The following is a 17,635-nucleotide window of genomic DNA, read 5'->3' as shown; positions in this document are numbered from 1 at the left end:
AAAAAGGCACAAAAAAAGCCCCGACGCTTTTTATGATTTTATTCAGTAATTAAATTTTGACATAAAAAAAGGTTTCAAACAGTCATGAAAGACAACAGTTTGACATGAATACAATAATTAAGCAGAGAACAATGTTGAATCAGATTGTCGTGATGCTTTTCCGTCACAGTTTACAGTCTGTAAAGATAGTTTCTGTTCATCATGTAGATGTTGAAGGAAAAAAAAAAAGCTGCCAATGTTAGCCAACAATATTATCCTGGAGATCATCGTAAGATGGATGGGTTTAATCCACGGGTCTGATTCACATTGGAGCTTCAATGATTTACAGTATCCACTTTTTTCCTCAGCTAAGATATCCTTCCAAAAGTACCTATAGGAGTATAAAAAACAAAAACCTTGAGAAAGTTTATTACAGTCACATTTTTCAGTCTTTTTTTTTGTTATCTTTCAGACAAAGACTAATCAGGCCAACATCCCTCTGTGTCCCCGGCTGAAACCAGCTGCATCTTATTTCGTCGGGGCAGAATAATTGGAAACAGCTGGGGTGGCTTCACACACAAAGGAAAATCCACCAAACAACACTAACATGTTAGAGCTTGTTGGTAAAGTCTGCGCTACAAGAAAATGTAAAAACAAAAAAAAAGAGCAAAAAGCTGTGTTGTCACTAAAAAAGAAAAGGGGTGTTTGAGCAGTTGTCAGGGAAAGACAATCCAGCTCACAATACTCTGTAAGGTAACAGAATATCTCTTTATTAAAACTCAAATAATGAGAGGTTAGCAGCTTATATTGTTGTCTTTTTTTTAATGGGCTGTTATTTATTGAACTAGTTATATCCAGCTAAGGTGAGGCCCCTGCTCTGTGAGGACTGGTCAGAGTAAGATTGAATGATCCTTGTTTTTCTGACAGGTCTATGCATGAAAAACATGCTGTAAAGGTGCATTTCCAGCTCAGGAACCTTTTTGTAGAGCCAGGGTAGTCGTCTTTGCTCCCTGCACTCCATTATCCAGATTCTACTGCAGCTGCCAGAGTAAAATCAGAGTACTAGAACATGGCTCTGGTAGATAGTAGGTCCGTTTCGTATTACCTAAACCTTTTGGGAGCTTGGAGGTCTGTGGAGGGAGGGTGTTAAACATTTCAGACTAGTTGACTATTTTCAGCAATATGTGTTAGTAATTTGGGAATAAATGGGTTCAAACCTTTCATGTTAAAAGGTTTTACAAGGTTTATGGCGATCATGTGTTTATAAGACATTTCTACAGTCATTTAAGGGATTTTAGTTGTTTGTGTTTTTCAGTGTAACTAATGTAAAAATCTTTATCAAATGACACTGTGCTGTAAGCATGAAGTGGTGCACTGACTTTGGACTTAATAAATTAATAAAAACTTGGCCCCCTGAATAATCCCAGACAGTGAACCTTTACCCTGGACCGCAGGCAGCTTGGACTCTGCACCTCTACACTCCACCTCCAGACTCTGGGAATTAGATTTCCAAATGTAATATAACCTTTGTTTTTCTGTAAATAGTACTTGGGACACAAAGCAACAGAGAAAAAGGTGGAAAAACATTCTGTGTCAGGAGTGCCTTGACCTGGAGAATGCACCAGCTGTAGCCCGTGTCCTGAATACATCAGGCTCTTGGAGCACTGACTCCAGCTGCAGCTCACACCTTGTGATTTGACCACAAACTCTTAAATGGCCCTAATGTCACAATCCTCAAGATTTTTGTTGTCTGTTGCTTGCACATTTTTGTCCTACCACATTTGTTACTTCCACTAACCTTTACATGGATATTCTTTGGTACAGGACTTTGAATAGCCTGTGTGTGTGTGTGTTTTTTTTTTTTTTTTTTTTTTTTTTTTTTATTAAAGTAATAACCTTTTGTGGCTTCACCTCCTTGCAGACAGTGCCAGTGACTCTGCTGTCATATCAGCAGTCTTCCTGATGATTATGTAAGCCACAGCTTTGCCATTACACTAAAATTCTGTATTAAAACAGATTTTTTTTTTTAAATTAGTCTAATTTAATAATATACATTTTCTGAGAAACTGAATTTTGGGGATTTCATTAGCTTTAAGACATAATCGTAACGATTAACAGAAATATTTGAACTATATCCGATATACGAGTTTCACTTTTTTTTAAATAGTATTACAAACATCAATTAACATTTTAATGATATTCTAATTTATAAAGATGCTCTCGCAGTTTTAGACTATTGATTATTACAAGGATTTACTTTTTTTCCTTTTCTCACACATTTTGGCAATAGTGCCAAAAAGTCTACTAAAGCATTTTGCATGCATATTCAAAACTTTGAACGGGTCTGGCACAATGTAAAGACAACTTAGAGAAATAGATGCTTTTTGATACCATTTAGTGCAATAATGACATGACATTAAACTCCAGTAAACCTTCAACACTGTTAAACCCCTTGAATAACACCAGCCTTGTCAACTGAGTCGGTTGAAAAATTGAAGTAAAAAATATAATATGGCTTTTTTTTTTTCTTTTTTTTTTAATCATACTGGAGTAATTTTTTTACGTTTTGTTCAGATTTTTTTTCAGCTGCGGTTCAATCATGTTCTACACAGCAGGGAAGTCTGTGCTGTAGCTGCGCTCTTGCTTCTAGAGATAAGATTGGAGATGTTCAAGGGGAGATGTTCAGAATGGGGATGACAAATGCTGTCCAAACTCTCTTTAATGCAGAAAATGGCAGAAAAGACAACTTTATGCTGGTTTTTGGTTTGGTTACCTCTGCTGAGCAGCTGCAGGTTACGTCCCTCCTCCTGCACCTGGAGCTGCAGCACTTGTTGCAGCAGCTCCTGTCGAAGCGTCTCTTGCACTAGACCCATCCTCTCCAGCTTCTCCCCATTTAGACGCAACAATGTACGACCTGCAAGGTGAAAACAATGCTCGGAAATCTGCTTTTATACGTCTTTTTACCTGATATCCAAAGACGGTATTTGTTACTTACAGAAGAAACCAGATATTTACATACACTGCTTAAAAAGACCAATTAAAAGCTTAAAATGTGAAGTTGTCAAAGGCATATCATCATCATTTAGGGTTTTGCACATATTTAAAAGCTGTATTTTAGTGCATGAAAACTTCTGAATTCTCTAAAGCAGGGGAGTCAAACCCCTATCTTTGAGATCTGGTGTCCTGCAACTTTTATATGCATCTCACCCGAGTCAAATAATCAGGCCATTAGCAGAACTCTGGAGAACTTGACTGCATATTGAGGAGGTAATTGAGGTGTTTTTGGACCAGGGACATATCTAAAAGTTGCAGGACACCAGCCCTCGAGAACTGGAGCCTGACACTTGTGCTCTAAAGCAAACAGAAATAACTGTGGAAAATTTAACTGAGCTAAAACAGGAAAAGTTTAGTCTAATTTTATGTCAGATGGGGGAAAAAAAGATGGACGCATGTGTCTTCTTGTGCATTGCGTGTGCGTCAACCTGTGATGGCGTGCTGGGAGAATGCCTCCACGTAGGTCAGGTAGTTGTGTGGACAGTGTTTCTTAAGCCATTTACAGACATCCTGCTGCGACCAGAGAACGACGGGCCGGATCAGGCTGGGCTGCGTCGGACTCGTGTGATATATGCCGTAATTGTCACTGGAGCGGTACTGCAGGAACACAGATGAACGGGAAAACTTTTAGGACAAAAATAGAAAAAAAAGAAAGAAAATCAAAGAAACTGGTAAATGTTTTACTGTGGACCCTCACTTTATTGAAAAGACTATTGCAGCCACGCATAAAGGCTGGAAAAACCTATTTATATTCATGAGTGAACCCACCAACATTTCTGAATGTAAGCTGCTTAGTTCAAAGGTGATTTGCAGAATGACCAACAGTTAATAGGAATATTTACATGCACAAACAGGTCACAACACAGTCCTTAAGACAGTAATGTCTTAAACTGGAATTGCATCCATCTGTATTTATGCAGAAACACAAACATCTGTAAAGGAAATACGGCAACTAACATTTACACAATGTATAGGTTTGCATATTGTTTTTCAGACATGTCTATAGGCTGAAAAACAGGCTTTCACCTGCTGTCTAATCCTAAGGATACCATCAAGATGTGTATTTAGTTTACATTGAAAAATGTTCATTGACAACAAAAAGAGAGTTGGGTAATGAAGTGTGAATTTCCATATCAAGTAAAAAAGCTAATCATTTTTAGTATGTATTTGGGTCGATGGCATCACAACAGGCTCAGAAATCAAGCTAATCTGCTGGAATCAGCAGATGCTATGACGGATGATCGTTTGACAGGTTTGGACATTGAGTTTGGAGCATTTGATGCTTTTGAGTTGAATGTGGTTTAAGATTTTTTCGTTGAGTCCAAACGTTTTGTCACATAATGATAATACTAATGATACATTTTATTTAAAAGGCGCCTTTTTGGACACTTAAGGTCACCGTACAAAAAGATAAAAACACAATGTCACAAACAAAGTCAAAACACAGAATAAAAACCATCTAAGTGTTTGGGGGTAAGGGAGGGATGGAGGCGGTTGGTATTTCTTAAGTGGAAGTAGGCAGACTAGGTAATGTTATTGATATGGGATTGAAAGGATAAGGTGCTATCGAAGATGAAACCCAGACTCTTAACCTGGGCGGAGGGTGAGATGGAGAAGCTAATAATAAGTGTGAAGCTGTTGGCATAGCAGTGGAAGTAGATGTTAAATTTGCGAAAGATATTGCCAAGGGGAAGGAGGTAGATGATGAAGAGGAGAGGACCCAGGACAGAGCCCTAGGGCACACCTGAGGTTACGGGGTACTTCTCTGGTTTTCTTTACAAACCACTTCTAACATTTTGCCGCCACCATGCAGATTATGGGTTGAATGAGAAATTTAATAAATAAAATAAAATGAAGACAAAACAACAGGATGTACTCCAAATAACTAAAGACAATTAGCTTTCATATACCTTAGGCCAGGGGTCACCAAGATGGTCCCCATGGGCTTGTGTTGCAACACTCTCCAGTGAGCTGCTGCTAAAATGTTATTTTATTTAGTTGGTCTTCCTTTTCAATCATAGTTGTACTTTCATAGATTTAAAATGATAAATGCATTAAAAACATATTTATTTTACATAAAGTTAAGCTGAGCTCTGGCTCATCTAGTTCAGAGGACAGTACAGGTAGCCCTTCGTATGACACAGTAGCAGTGAAGTAGCTATCAACTTCTTAAAGGTTGGTGATCCCTGCCTTAGGTGATGTCACCAGAGGAATGTGAGGCTTGTTGAGGGTAGATAAGACCTAAAGTGAAACAAAGTAATAAAACAAAAAGCAAAACTGACCATGACACGTTCTGTAAGTCTGAAAAGGAAACCTAAAGTAAGTTAGATTGAGTTTCAGGAAAAGTCTGGGTAGTAAGTAGTTTTAAAGAAGCACAGGCAAGGCAAGGCAAATTTATTTATATAGCACAATTCAGTACAAAGACAATGCAAAGTGCTTTACATGATTAAAATATAGCAAAATAAAACAGAATAAAAGCAGGGCGATGTAAAACTGTAGATCAGCAATCTCGCTGTGTCTCTCATCAGCAACTCACTTTTAAAGTTTAGCAAGTTCAGCTTCTCTCCAACTCTAATGTTCTCGGATGCCACGTGAGAAGGTTGTGCTTATGGCGAGGAGTCAGCGGGGGGCAGGTTTACATGCAACTGAGAATGTATTGTCAGCTCAGCTGCATTCTTAAAATACAACCACGTATAAGTTGAAACACCTTGTACAACACTACACTTCAGATAGTGTCCTTTACAGATGCATCAAGCGATAAACCTCCAGAAAAAGCTTGTGTGAAGTAAAACAACAACAGTAAAAATATTGGACATTTCTAATTACACCAATAGCATCTATTATTTGATGTCATAACAGATTCAAACATTCACTCTTATCTTTAGTTATAAGTGGGATTTTTGTTTAATAAACATTTGTTTTTGTCACTTTTGCTCTTTTTAGTCAATCTGCAGTTGCCCCTAATGAGCTGGAGCATTACGGTTAGTTTTCCCTATTTACGTGAAGTCGGGGAATTTTCTCAGAAGCAGATTTAGCAGAACTGGAGAGATACAGATTGAAAGGACCAAACTGTTTGGCTCCAGAAACATAAATAAACTACATCATTTCAATAAATTAGCTTTCCTTTGATTTAGGAGCAGTAACTCCAAAAAAAGTCAATGATTAATTGTCAAAATGTTTCCCTTTAGGAAGTTTCTGTTGAGTGTGGGGTCGGGACACACACACACATATATATGTATATATATATATATATATATATATATATATATATATATATATATATATATATATACAGAGAGAGAGAGAGAGAGAGAGAATTAAATTTAAAAGTGGGCAAATAATATAATTATGTAAACACATTTCTTTATATATTTTCGTTTCATTGACAACACTGTAAAAATCAGTTTTCACTTTCACATTAAGGAGTTTTCTTCAAATATTTTTGTGTGCGTAAAAGCCAAATTTTATTGTCCAAGAATGATTAATAAAAGCAGCAAAAGAGTAAAGTATCCGTTGGGTGAATACTTATGATAGGCACTGTATTATAGACGTTTCTCTGAGCCACATGTTAACTGGCTGTTACCTCAGTCACTCCAGGTAAGACATCTACTGATCATAAACCTGTAGTAGAATGCCTCTTTAGAAATATTTATTTGGACATTGTATTTACAAGCAACCACGCAGCTAATGAGTTTTTTCTTTAAATTGTGAGGCTCATGGACAGGAGAAGCCATTTATTTAGCTGTTTAATTATTTCTCCGCAGAATAAGAGTTGTTTTCTAAGCGTTTGCATTCAGTGATTTCTTATAACCAGGTACAAACATCACGTTGGCATAATGTAAAAAATGTGGTCAGCATTTGCCCCCAGGCTGCACTGTGGCTCAGTAAAGATCAGTAACATGCATGCTGGGTTAAATGGCCACTCCACTGTAGATTGCCCTAAGGGGGAAGTGTGCCCATGCATGGTTGTTTGTCCTGCGTGTCTCTGTGTTGCCCTGTAATGGACTGGCGACCTGTCCAGGACGTACACTGCCTCGAGACCAATGATTACTGGAGATTGGCCCCAATGACTGGGAGGCAATTAAGAGATAGAAAATGGATGGATTGACATTTTTTTTCCTCAACACTCTGAACTTTTGCTCTTTATGGGAGAAGCAGTTATTTGCAGGTTTTTATTAACTTATGTAAATAGTCTGTTTTTTATGCACATGTATGCATGTAGATTTTGCACAGCTTCAAAATTTACCTTACTCAGTTGCACATTTATGTTAATATGAGTATACAGAATTTAATAACTGCACAGTTTTCTTAAGTTGTAAATTTACCCTTACTTTATTATGTTTTATTCTTATTTTTCAGTATCCTCTGTGTCTTTCTCTTTGCTGCTGGTATATTTCCCCACTGATGGACAACAATAAAGAATATAATTATTCTGTTCTATCATTTGGCAATCTTTTCTGTCATACTAATACATTTTAAACAAGTCTGTGGATGACTTAAACTCCTGCAAAAGGGATCTGTTATGAAATTGGAAAGCTACATTTTACATTGTGATTATTAATTCCCTCCTTCCTTGGGATGAGCGTCTGCTTCAAGCGGACAGAAATACATCCAAACGTTACAGGACGCCCTTAAGCACTGGAGTTTGAAACCTCTGCTCTAGAATATCGTCCTTTTTTATGCTTTCTTCTCTTCACCTGACAGGCTTTATTTAGTTAGATCCTAAACCCTTTTCCCCTCACACATCATCTGCTTGTTTGACTAAATCCATTGGCGCAGGTGGGGGAGAATGGGAGTGTTCACTGGATAGAGCAGTGAAAGGCACGACTACAATAAACTTCCTGCTGGCTGCTTATCTTCCTATTTCCCCTGAGCATCATCAAGAACAAAAGGATGAATCTTTTAGTGTGATTGTAGATAAAATGGAAAATAAATTATTCTTTTTCTGCGGCACATTACAAAACAACCTAAGGACCCAATTTAACTGCTGTCTGGCAGATTGTACATCTAAGGTCTGAAGCAGCCATGAAGGAAGGTTGATTTGATGTCCGCCCAACCAACGTTTCATTGATTTAAATTGATGTGTCCTGGATCATTATCCTGCTGAAACACCTTGTCAGTAATGAATATCTTCAGTTTAGAGGCAAAGTTCACCAGTTTATTCATGATATGTTCAAGTACTTTAACGAGATCACGACGCCATGCAGTTAAAAACAGTTTCAAGGGCCTTCGAAAGAGAAACAGGCCCACAGCCTCCATATTCATCAGGAGGAATGTGGTGCATCTCCATATAACTTTACTTTGTTTTAGGCCCAACCCACCAGGAGAGTTTGTCACAGATAAGCTCATCCTTAGTCTCACCTGAACCAAGCACACGGTTTTAGTTAAAGCTGCAGCAGTTTCTGGCACGCCTTCCAAACAAACAGTTTACTGGATAATAGTTTTTATGGAGGTTCAATCTTAAAATATCATTCTTTGCTGCATCTATCTAAAAGTAGGTTTTGAAGATTTATTGATTCTGCTTACCATGCCTGATGCCGATCAAAATTAGGTCCATGTCCAGTCTTGTGACAAAGGGTTAAAAGGAACTGGGCTTCATGCACAAAATATTTGCACCCCAGGAAAATGGAAAGTCATAGATTGAAAATGAGAAGTTCAAGGAACTGATTAATTTATAAGAATGGGCTTTTTTGACTTAAATATTTATATCTTATCAGATGCTGAAGACTATTTGTGCACTTTTTAGCTTCTCAGGAAGTGTTGTCGGTACATTCAACTTGAACATTATGTCTTTAATTTTACGTCTGTGTTATGTGTGAATTCTGAGTAGGGCAGGACGATAATTCAATAACAATATATATATTTATCCATAGACATGTGGTGCGATTAAAAAAAGAGGGTAAATAAAAAGTTTGATAGAAGAGCAGTTTTCCTTCATTTTGCATTCTAGCCTATCATGTAGGTTAATTAATTACAGTCATTACATCCTCCCAACCAATCACAAACGCGGACCCAGAAACGCTCCGCCAACAAGCTCCGCCCCTTTCAAAGAGTTCATAGAGCATTTGTTCTTTTTTTGCGAAAAAGTTGGTTGAATAAAGGGTTGAGTTTAAATTCAGTGTTTGTTCTTTATTTGCAAATATACCTTTAAGCAGCAGCATAAAATGGCCAGCGTTGCACTTAAATAAATGTTTAGAATTTTTATTGATATCAATCAATATGATTTATATTTTATCAATACAGTTTTTTCCTATATCGTCCAGCCCTCATTCTGAGCCATTGTCGCACCAAAATTTTAATATCATTGCATAATGACTATAAAGACTCTCTGGATTCTCTTGATCACTATTAATATGATTGTTCAGCACATTTGGCCATGCCATCTCAACCAAGTTAATGACCGAATATTCAGCTTGCTTTATAGAGTACAGAAAGTACATTTTACAACAGTACGTGTCACTGTACCTTTTCCTTCCCCCCAAAATTGCTCTTGCGAAATCTCTGTTTACTGCCCTCCAAATATGAAAGGGATTTTCCGCCCTTGCACTGTGGTGAGGGCAGCATGGTGAATATGGCTCTGGGGTAAAAGCATTTTGGGTGGTCGATACGACTGGAAAAGCATCATAAACAATATCTTTTTAAGGTTTTTATTTCTACTGACTAACTGTAATGAGATTTTCGGTTTGAATCGGTTTTGGATACGGCAATGGAAGGATGGACATTTAACATTCAACAATGAAACGTTTTTGTTGCAGGGAAAGTCTGCAGGAAAGGAACAAAAGACAGCAAGGCTGATGCATACAGGCCGAGTTAATGAAAGGACAACATGTCAAGAAGAAAGTAAAGTGTGGAAGCAGTAATAATACTGTCCTCAAAGCAGCACAACCACACAGAAATGATTAAGTTCACGTGGCCTGAGACCAAAATAAACCAACCACTACACATTGTGTGTATTGCAAGAGAGAGGAGGCAAACAAAGAAATGCACACAACTCTGTTATCAGCCCAGCCCAGTTCTGTTTGCAGCTTGAGCTTCAGCTCCTAAAGGCCTTTTAAACAGCCTTGCATGGGCTGAAAACAAAGCCGTGGGCTCTCCGACTTGTAACCGAGGGCTTTAAATGGGGTCAGTTCACAACATAAATGGACCATCTCTGCTGACATCACTGCTGACAAAGCTGCAATGTTCAACAATGAACGTCAATTTTCGCAGATACAGAGACGCTGCGGGAGATGGTTGTGACCAGGTTTCACAACAACAGATGACGGAGACGAGACGGGCTCGCTGCTAATGGCGCGCTGGATGCTATCTGGCACAGAGCGGCGCGGTAATTTCTGTTTCTTTCTTTTCTCCCAATAAACAGACACAGTGGTGCAGCAGCAAAGTGTGAGCGCTGGAAGACCTGTACTATTTAAAGCAGAGCTAAAAGGCTGTAAGAGCCCGCTCTCCCGCTGGGGAGAGAGCAGCTTCCATTCTGTGTTAACAAAGTGTCCATTAGCAACAAAGCATGATGACCAGCTGGACCGGTTAGACTTAGATTTTTATTCTGGTCATACTTTCCTGCACAGAGAAAAAGTATCTGACCACCAGGGAAGACAATTTTCCTCACACCAACAAGACATTAGTTTCCTATCTCAGGTTTACATCTTTAAATGTTGTTTAAGTTGAATAAGAATAAAATACAATCCTTATAAATAAAGCTCAGAGTAGTCAAACTTCACTGCAAGATGGCACACGTCCACCAGCCACTTTATTAGGTACACCTGTTCAACTGAATGGTCTCACAAATAGCAGCTCAGTGAAGCTAATGGCAGCTGTTTGATGAATTTAGGCATCTGGATTTAAGGGAAGACGACTTGCTGAAGATCAAACAGAGCACAAAAATGGGGAAGAAAGAGGATTTAAGTGACTTTGATTGTGACATTAGTTTTTGCTGCTGGATGGGCTGGTCTGAGTGTTTCAGAAACTACTGATTTTACACTTGGGATTTCATCCTTAATATTTTCTCAGGAATACATAGAATAGTCCATAAAAAACAAACAGAAAATGAGCAGTGGGTTAAAAGCTGTGTGGGCAACAGGGCCTTTATGATTTTACAGGAGTTTGAGGTGATGGAAAGGAAACATTAGCTTAAATAACCACCTGTTATACTCAAGGTATGCAGAAAACCATCTCTGACCACAGAAAATGAGAAACTGAGCTACAGCAGCAGATGACCACAGCAGCTGCCACTCCTCTCAGCTACAAACAGGTGAGGGAGGCCGCAGTAACACAAAAATGGATTGGTACAACGTTGCCTGGTCTGAGGACTCTCAATTTTCAGGAATGACATTTAGATGGTTTTAGGTCCAGAGGAAACAGGGACTTCACTACACACAGAGAACAATAAGAGATTGGTAAAAACCCCGAATCCCAGAATGCACTGCTAATTAACCCACTTTTATGACAACTCCCAGGAAGGACAGCTGGATTCGAGGTGATTTCATACAGTTACAAAAGCACGAGTGAAGCAGTATTCTTAATCTTTGCGTGAAAATCTCCACAGGCTGCGTTAAAAGACACGTGTGAACGTCTTTATCTCATAATAAAATAAAATAAAATTAATAGAAGACTGCATCTCTGTGGAAGCCCTAGATCCTGTGTACCTGGTGGTTAACCCAGCCGAAAATAAGACCAGCCACCTGTAACAGGCTTTCTGAGTTCTTGCAGAAAATAATCTAAAAGAAATAGATTATAGATTTGCCAAGAAGAGACGTCGTCTCTGATTACGTCGATGAAGTAGTTTTTGTTCCACCTGGAGAAATCCCCATTTGAAACCACAGCTCGGCACGCCTGACTCATGCGATAGTCAGAGCAGACGCTCACCCCAGCGGCTAGACAGAGAGTGGCAAGCACACAACTCTCTATTACCACTCACTGGGCCTATTGGACGTCCTCCTGCACGTCCAGACCAGTTCATGAATGTCCAGGCAGAGAAAAGTAGTCATGGATAAAACAATATAACTATTCTTCATTGTGTTTTGCTTAATTTTGATGGTAGAACTGTGTCAGGCCGGAGCTGGGCCAGAACAAGCGGGAGCTGAGGCTATTGGTGATTCAAACTCTGTCTCAGTAGAGCGCTGACGGTCTGGTAACATGAGCTTGTTCAATTTTATCGGTGTTTTCCCTTCATCTCCTCTCATTAATCTGCTTGACACATCTCAGCATATTTCCTTATAAGCATTGTCACAGCTGCTAATGCTAATGCTAAGATTGTAGCTGTGTTTGCAACACAACTTATTCTGTGCGAGCTGCGATCGACCACAGCACCCTGCTAGCAATCATACATATTAAGACAGTCCATTATTTTCTTTGTTGTTAACTGAGCCTCTAATTCCAGATGTGACATCATCACACCTTAAGATAGCCAAATTGTGTCTCTATATTTGTTTTTTGCCACCATCTTGGTAGTCCAACTCGCCATTTAAAATATAATATTAAGAATCAATTGTCTAAACGTGTATTAATTTTTAAGCAAAATATTTTTGAAACAATATTTATTTCAAAATAGTGTTTATATTTTCCCTTCCGCTTTGTGAACTGGTTGTTTGAACAAATTCCAGTTGTTCTTAATCAGTTTTAAAGTTAATTTGATCTCAGTCCCAGTTCCTTAAAACAAGCGTTAGTTCTTAAACATACATATTCACATTAAATAGTGACATCCCTGCATCGATTTCTTGGTTACTTGTTCCAGTTATATTATTATTTGTCGTTTTCCCACCGCAGTCTAGTTTTCTTTATTCTCTTCTTTTTCAATTAGTCCGATGTTTTTTTTTTTTTTGTCTAAAATATTTTATATCAAAGTTGAAATATTCTGTTAATTCATTTTTGTGTTGGGAGAAAAGTTTTTTTTGTTTGTTTGTTTTTTTTATAATATGTGCAGGGCTATGAGGTGTTTCCTAAAAGTATCATGGGAGGGAGATCTTTTTGTGTTTTTAGGCTCCTCTCCCATGGAAACCGTTTTTTCATAACATTTACAGTTAGGGTGGCTTAGATTATTCCTAATATATTGTTCACAGTTGGTTGTCTAGTCAGGTGGTAAGAAGCTCAAGTAAATGCATATTTATTCATTAAAAATTGTTAAGGGTGGTAAAAACTATGTGATTTGTGATTTTAAGACAAAATAAGTTTCTTCTTGTGGTATTTGTTCCGACTGATTGAATGTTCTTTGAATATAGTGTTAGATTTTTCTAAATTTTGAAGGGTTAAATTGTGCTTCTACCCTAAAAAAAAAAAAAAAATTATGCTGGGAGTGCCAATAAATTATCTTGCATACTTAGGATTGTGTGCATCTGAGCTCTGTTTAGGTATGGAGTTGATGATTTAGCCTTTTGTCCTGACAAAAAAAAAAAAGTAAAGGGAGCATGTTCGAGTTATATTCATCACTCGGAAAGAGCTAACGCTATCGCCCATGCAGCTGGAGCGATTAGAGCTGAGATTAAAAAGAAAATGCCAGGATTAAAAAAACACAAAGCAGCTGCAGTGTAATTGCAATAATATGGTAAAAACAGCTTGTATTTGCAAGTGGTGGGCTCAGATAAATACGTTCTGAAAACATCATAAAAGGAATTTGACTGAAGTTTCCCCAAAATAAAAATATAAAAATAACGGAGTTGTTTGAACCTTTCAGTGAAAGCAGAGGCAGCTGCTCTGGGATGAATGTGTGGGTTTGTGTTTTGTTTTTTTTTCTCTCCAGCAACAAAGTTTTACATAAAAGCCTTTAACAAGCTGCCAGAGTGGGTCAGGAACAGGCTGGAGTCTGAGCTGGCTGTGCTACGAATGCACAAGTAACAATCTCTGTCTATAAACTCGAGAGCAGAGATCATCAGATTTGCATTTATTTTGGTTCAACGTCCTCCAGCTGTTCATCATTTCTAGGAGATAGAGGCGGTCATCACAATCAAATGTACCACCCAAATCATCAGCTTATGAATTCATGCTCACAGTTCTTGATGCAGAAATAAACCAAATACAAAAAGGGAAGAAAAAAACTCAGAAGGGTCTTTTTTTGCTATAAATTGAAGTAAAAAATGAAAGCATTTCATCCATCCATCCATCCATTTTCCAAACCGCTTAATCCCTCATGGGGTCACCATTTCATATAATATAAAATAATCTTAGAGCATATTCTACTTGTTCATACTTTAACATTACATGAAATCTGATTAGCTTTTGTCACAGATTTTTCCATATGTTTAGCATCTCTGTTAAAAGTCCTTTGGTGCTATTTGCTGTGGATAGGGCTAAATAAGAAATTAGCATTTTGATGTAGCAGCAAAGAACAAGATACACAATTATTTGTTTTATGAAGAATATTTCTCCTGGCAACCATCTAAACAATCCATACTTGTTAAGTATGTTTTAAATGTCCCTCAAAGGACTTTAACATTTAACATGATAAACGTCCACTCCCTGGAAGATAGGCAGCTGTTTAAATGTTTCACCTTATGAATAATCTCTTCTTGTAGTATTATGTATTTTAAATAGTTTGAAAATGGACCTACAGTGCTTTGTAGTTTGTTATGCAACAACAGTTGTTTCTCCAAGGCCAATGCTGATGTCTCTCCACCTGGGCATTGTGGTGACATGCACCCATATGCTCCACACCCACAACCTGCATAAGCTCCTGCTGTAATAGAGTTGGTCACACTTGCTGATAATCCGCTGAAGTGCGTCTGATTTGCAACACAATTTTTGAGTTCATAATATACATTTTTCACACTTGTCATTAAAAAAATATGATGGTTGGATGAATGGATGTTTAGGTAATGGGATAAAATCTATTTATACATATTTTTCTCCATTCTCCATAGTCTCAAGCAAACTCCACACTACATAGGAATCCTGTCCCAGATTTCTCATTTTGGCTTCACTCTTGTTCAATGAATACTGAGAGCGTGGAGGTGTGTATCAGATTTAAATAATTTTAGAACCAAGAAAAGACCAGATTATATTTACCTGTCTCTGATCAATTTTAATCCAAAACCATGGGACTGAAAGGCTCTGTACCCTATTTTAATATAATTTTATTTAGCAGTAATGTTTCCCTCAGCTTTGAAGCTGAACCACAATATGCACGCCTCCAATATGAACGCAAAAATAATGTTCAGAAAGGTCTCCCATGGAGAAGGAGGTGTGCCGTTTGACACGTCGAAGCCATGTGGGCCTTCTGTACCTGCAGAACCTCTGTGCCGGGCTGCTGCAGAAGCTTCACGGTTCTTCCCCCGGCCGTTTTCTGTCCGCGACCGTCGTGCCACGTTAGGTTCCCACCTGTCCGCCGACTCAGCTGGTGTTTGAAGTCCTCCGGCAGCGCCCTGTACTCCACAGCGGGCCTGCAGAAACTGAAACTGGAGGCAGCTGGAGAGACAGAGGCCAAGGGCGAGTAAAACGATCAGATAGACAGCACTCCCATGCAAAAACCCTCCCAGACTCTGCGTGACTTCAAAACAAAGGCCTGGACACACCATTACTCAGGGTTGACGTCATTATGGAATGCCTGCTCTGACCTGCTCCATTAACTCTGCGCAGGCCTTTGAAATCGAGTGCTCAGGTGGTACAATTACCTATAGCGAAAGGCTGGCGAGCAGATGTCAGAGCTGTGAGACAAGCCAATTTCTCATCATTACGAGGAGGCCTGCAGGCGGAGATCCAAGCCCCCTCAACAGCAGGTGGCTTCTCCACATCCAGTAATTAAAGAGTGTGGAACTACAGTAAACACGCTGTTACTGGCACAGATTCTGGCAGAAAGCCTTGGGTCATTATGGATTCATGAGCCAGATTGGACGGATTTTCTCACTTTGAAAAATACGTGTGCAGTTGTGTTAGCCGGTGTGTGTGTGTTGGTGTGTGCGCCAGTGTGCACACGCGGTATATACAAAGTTGACCGACACAATTTGAAAGGAGAGCAGAAGGAAAAGGGATGGGGGGAGCTGGTTTCTGAGCAGATGAAAGAGAGCCGTGGTGAGTCTCTCCTCTCTGTCAGTCAGGCTCTCCTGCTGCGCAGCGCGGCCATACCCAGTCCAGTAGTCATTAAGGCATCCCTGCACCATCAGGTTATCTTGAAGGAAACTCTGCATGAAATTTTGCGTTTCTTTGAAGCTTTGCTGAAATACGTGTTCTGGCTAACGGTGTTCCTCAGTAAGCCTGCCGCTGTAAACACTAATACTCCCCTTTCACCGCTATAAAACACATAATTAGAGCCATTTGTAAGAGCAGTTTTTCGCCCCCTTTAGATATCCTCTTGTTTTTTTCCCCCCCTCTTTCTGTAAGAGGAAGAGGTCCTCATTAACCGAACTGCCAAACCGCTTTTTTCAGAGGGCAAACATTTCCAGTGGAGCAAGATTGCAGTTTGTTTAATTTCGCTGGAGTGAATGCCGCTGATAAAAGCTCCTCTTGGTTAACTTTGACATTAAAAGCCTCCGAAGACCTCTCAGGAAGCTTGGATCCAACTCTAAAAGGAAGCTTTTGGGGAAACCTGAGCTGAATTGGGGGGGTAAATGGCCCGGGCTTTGATGATGTTGCAGATGCTGATTTACGCGTTTCAGCACCCTGTCACTGTCCATCACCAGATTGTGCCCTGCGCTGATTTAACCGTAAAGCTGCCCCTGCGGGCGTTTTATCTACGCTTCTCTGTAGACTGAGAGTCGCCCAGTTTTTTTTTGGCTGATACTGGAATGCTTTGACTTCAGAGTGGGAGCCACTGGTATCTCTCCGAGAGCGCACACTGGGCGCTTTGTTACGGTCTGCCTGAACTGGTTTGACAAGTGAAGCAACCGGAACTGGAACACGCTGTATTCTAACTAAAGAACGAACGAAATACGAACAAAACGAATAAAGCTTCCTACCGTCCACAGCCATGACGAGTCCGAGCCGGAGTGAGTCTAGCGACTGCTTCCCATGGTCTCTGCGGAGCGACGCTCCTCTCCTCCAAAAAGTTTCAGCGCTCTCAGACCGGAGGAGCAGCGTTGCTCCTCATCCTCCTGCTCTGCTCCTGGTGGTTAAATCCCCTTTAAACCAGCCAAAGGTCCTGTCCGGCTGTCGGTATGACACGCAGGACGTTTTCCCTGAGACCGGTCCCACGAGCGCTTCCTTCTGCCTTGTTGTTTTCTTGTTTTTGTTTTTTTTTTCCCTCCTCGTGAGAATCACGCGCGCGGCTGTTTCTCAAGAGCACGCACGAGCGCGGTGAGCTCAGAGAGCAGCCCCGGGCCCTGTAATTAAACAGCGCGGATGAAAAGGCTTCTCATCATCACTGCAGCATCCATCAGAGGGAATTCCCCTTTGCCCTTCCGTATGGAGCTCTGTGCGCACCCCCCTAGTCTCTGTCTCTCTCTCTTTCTGATGGACCCTTTTAGTGCAGAAGGGCTGCAGGACAGACAGCCAATCGCTGAGCTCTTTGCCTACTTCCACCTGACCTGACTTGTTATGGCCACACGGGGTCATATATAGTACAGGCTCGATAGGTGACCTATAAGCTGCTGTCACGAATCATCACCGTCATTATTACAGTTAGGCTACGAGATCATCGCAGCTTGTGTAGCGCTTTTGAAGGGAAAAAAAGCAAGTATAA

The 17,635-nt window shown here is 39.8% G+C and overlaps 1 protein-coding gene across 1 annotated transcript; it reads right to left on the bottom strand.

Annotated features, from left to right (window-relative positions):
• Positions 1-24: 24 nt before the first annotated feature.
• samd10a (sterile alpha motif domain containing 10a) lies at positions 25-17,417 on the bottom strand. Its single transcript, XM_012875456.3, has 5 exons — positions 16,914-17,417; positions 15,245-15,426; positions 3,462-3,630; positions 2,753-2,893; positions 25-370 (listed from the first exon to the last, which is right to left on the bottom strand). The coding sequence occupies exons 1-5, from the start codon at positions 16,924-16,926 to the stop codon at positions 348-350; spliced, it is 528 nt and encodes a 175-aa protein (XP_012730910.2). The 5' UTR covers positions 16,927-17,417; the 3' UTR covers positions 25-347.
• Positions 17,418-17,635: the final 218 nt, after the last annotated feature.

This window comes from Fundulus heteroclitus, chromosome 1, assembly GCF_011125445.2.
Source record: "Fundulus heteroclitus isolate FHET01 chromosome 1, MU-UCD_Fhet_4.1, whole genome shotgun sequence".
NCBI classification, from domain to species: Eukaryota; Metazoa; Chordata; class Actinopteri; order Cyprinodontiformes; family Fundulidae; genus Fundulus; species Fundulus heteroclitus.
The sequence above is the reverse complement of the archived record's forward strand: the minus strand, read 5'-3'. Positions and strand labels throughout refer to the sequence as shown.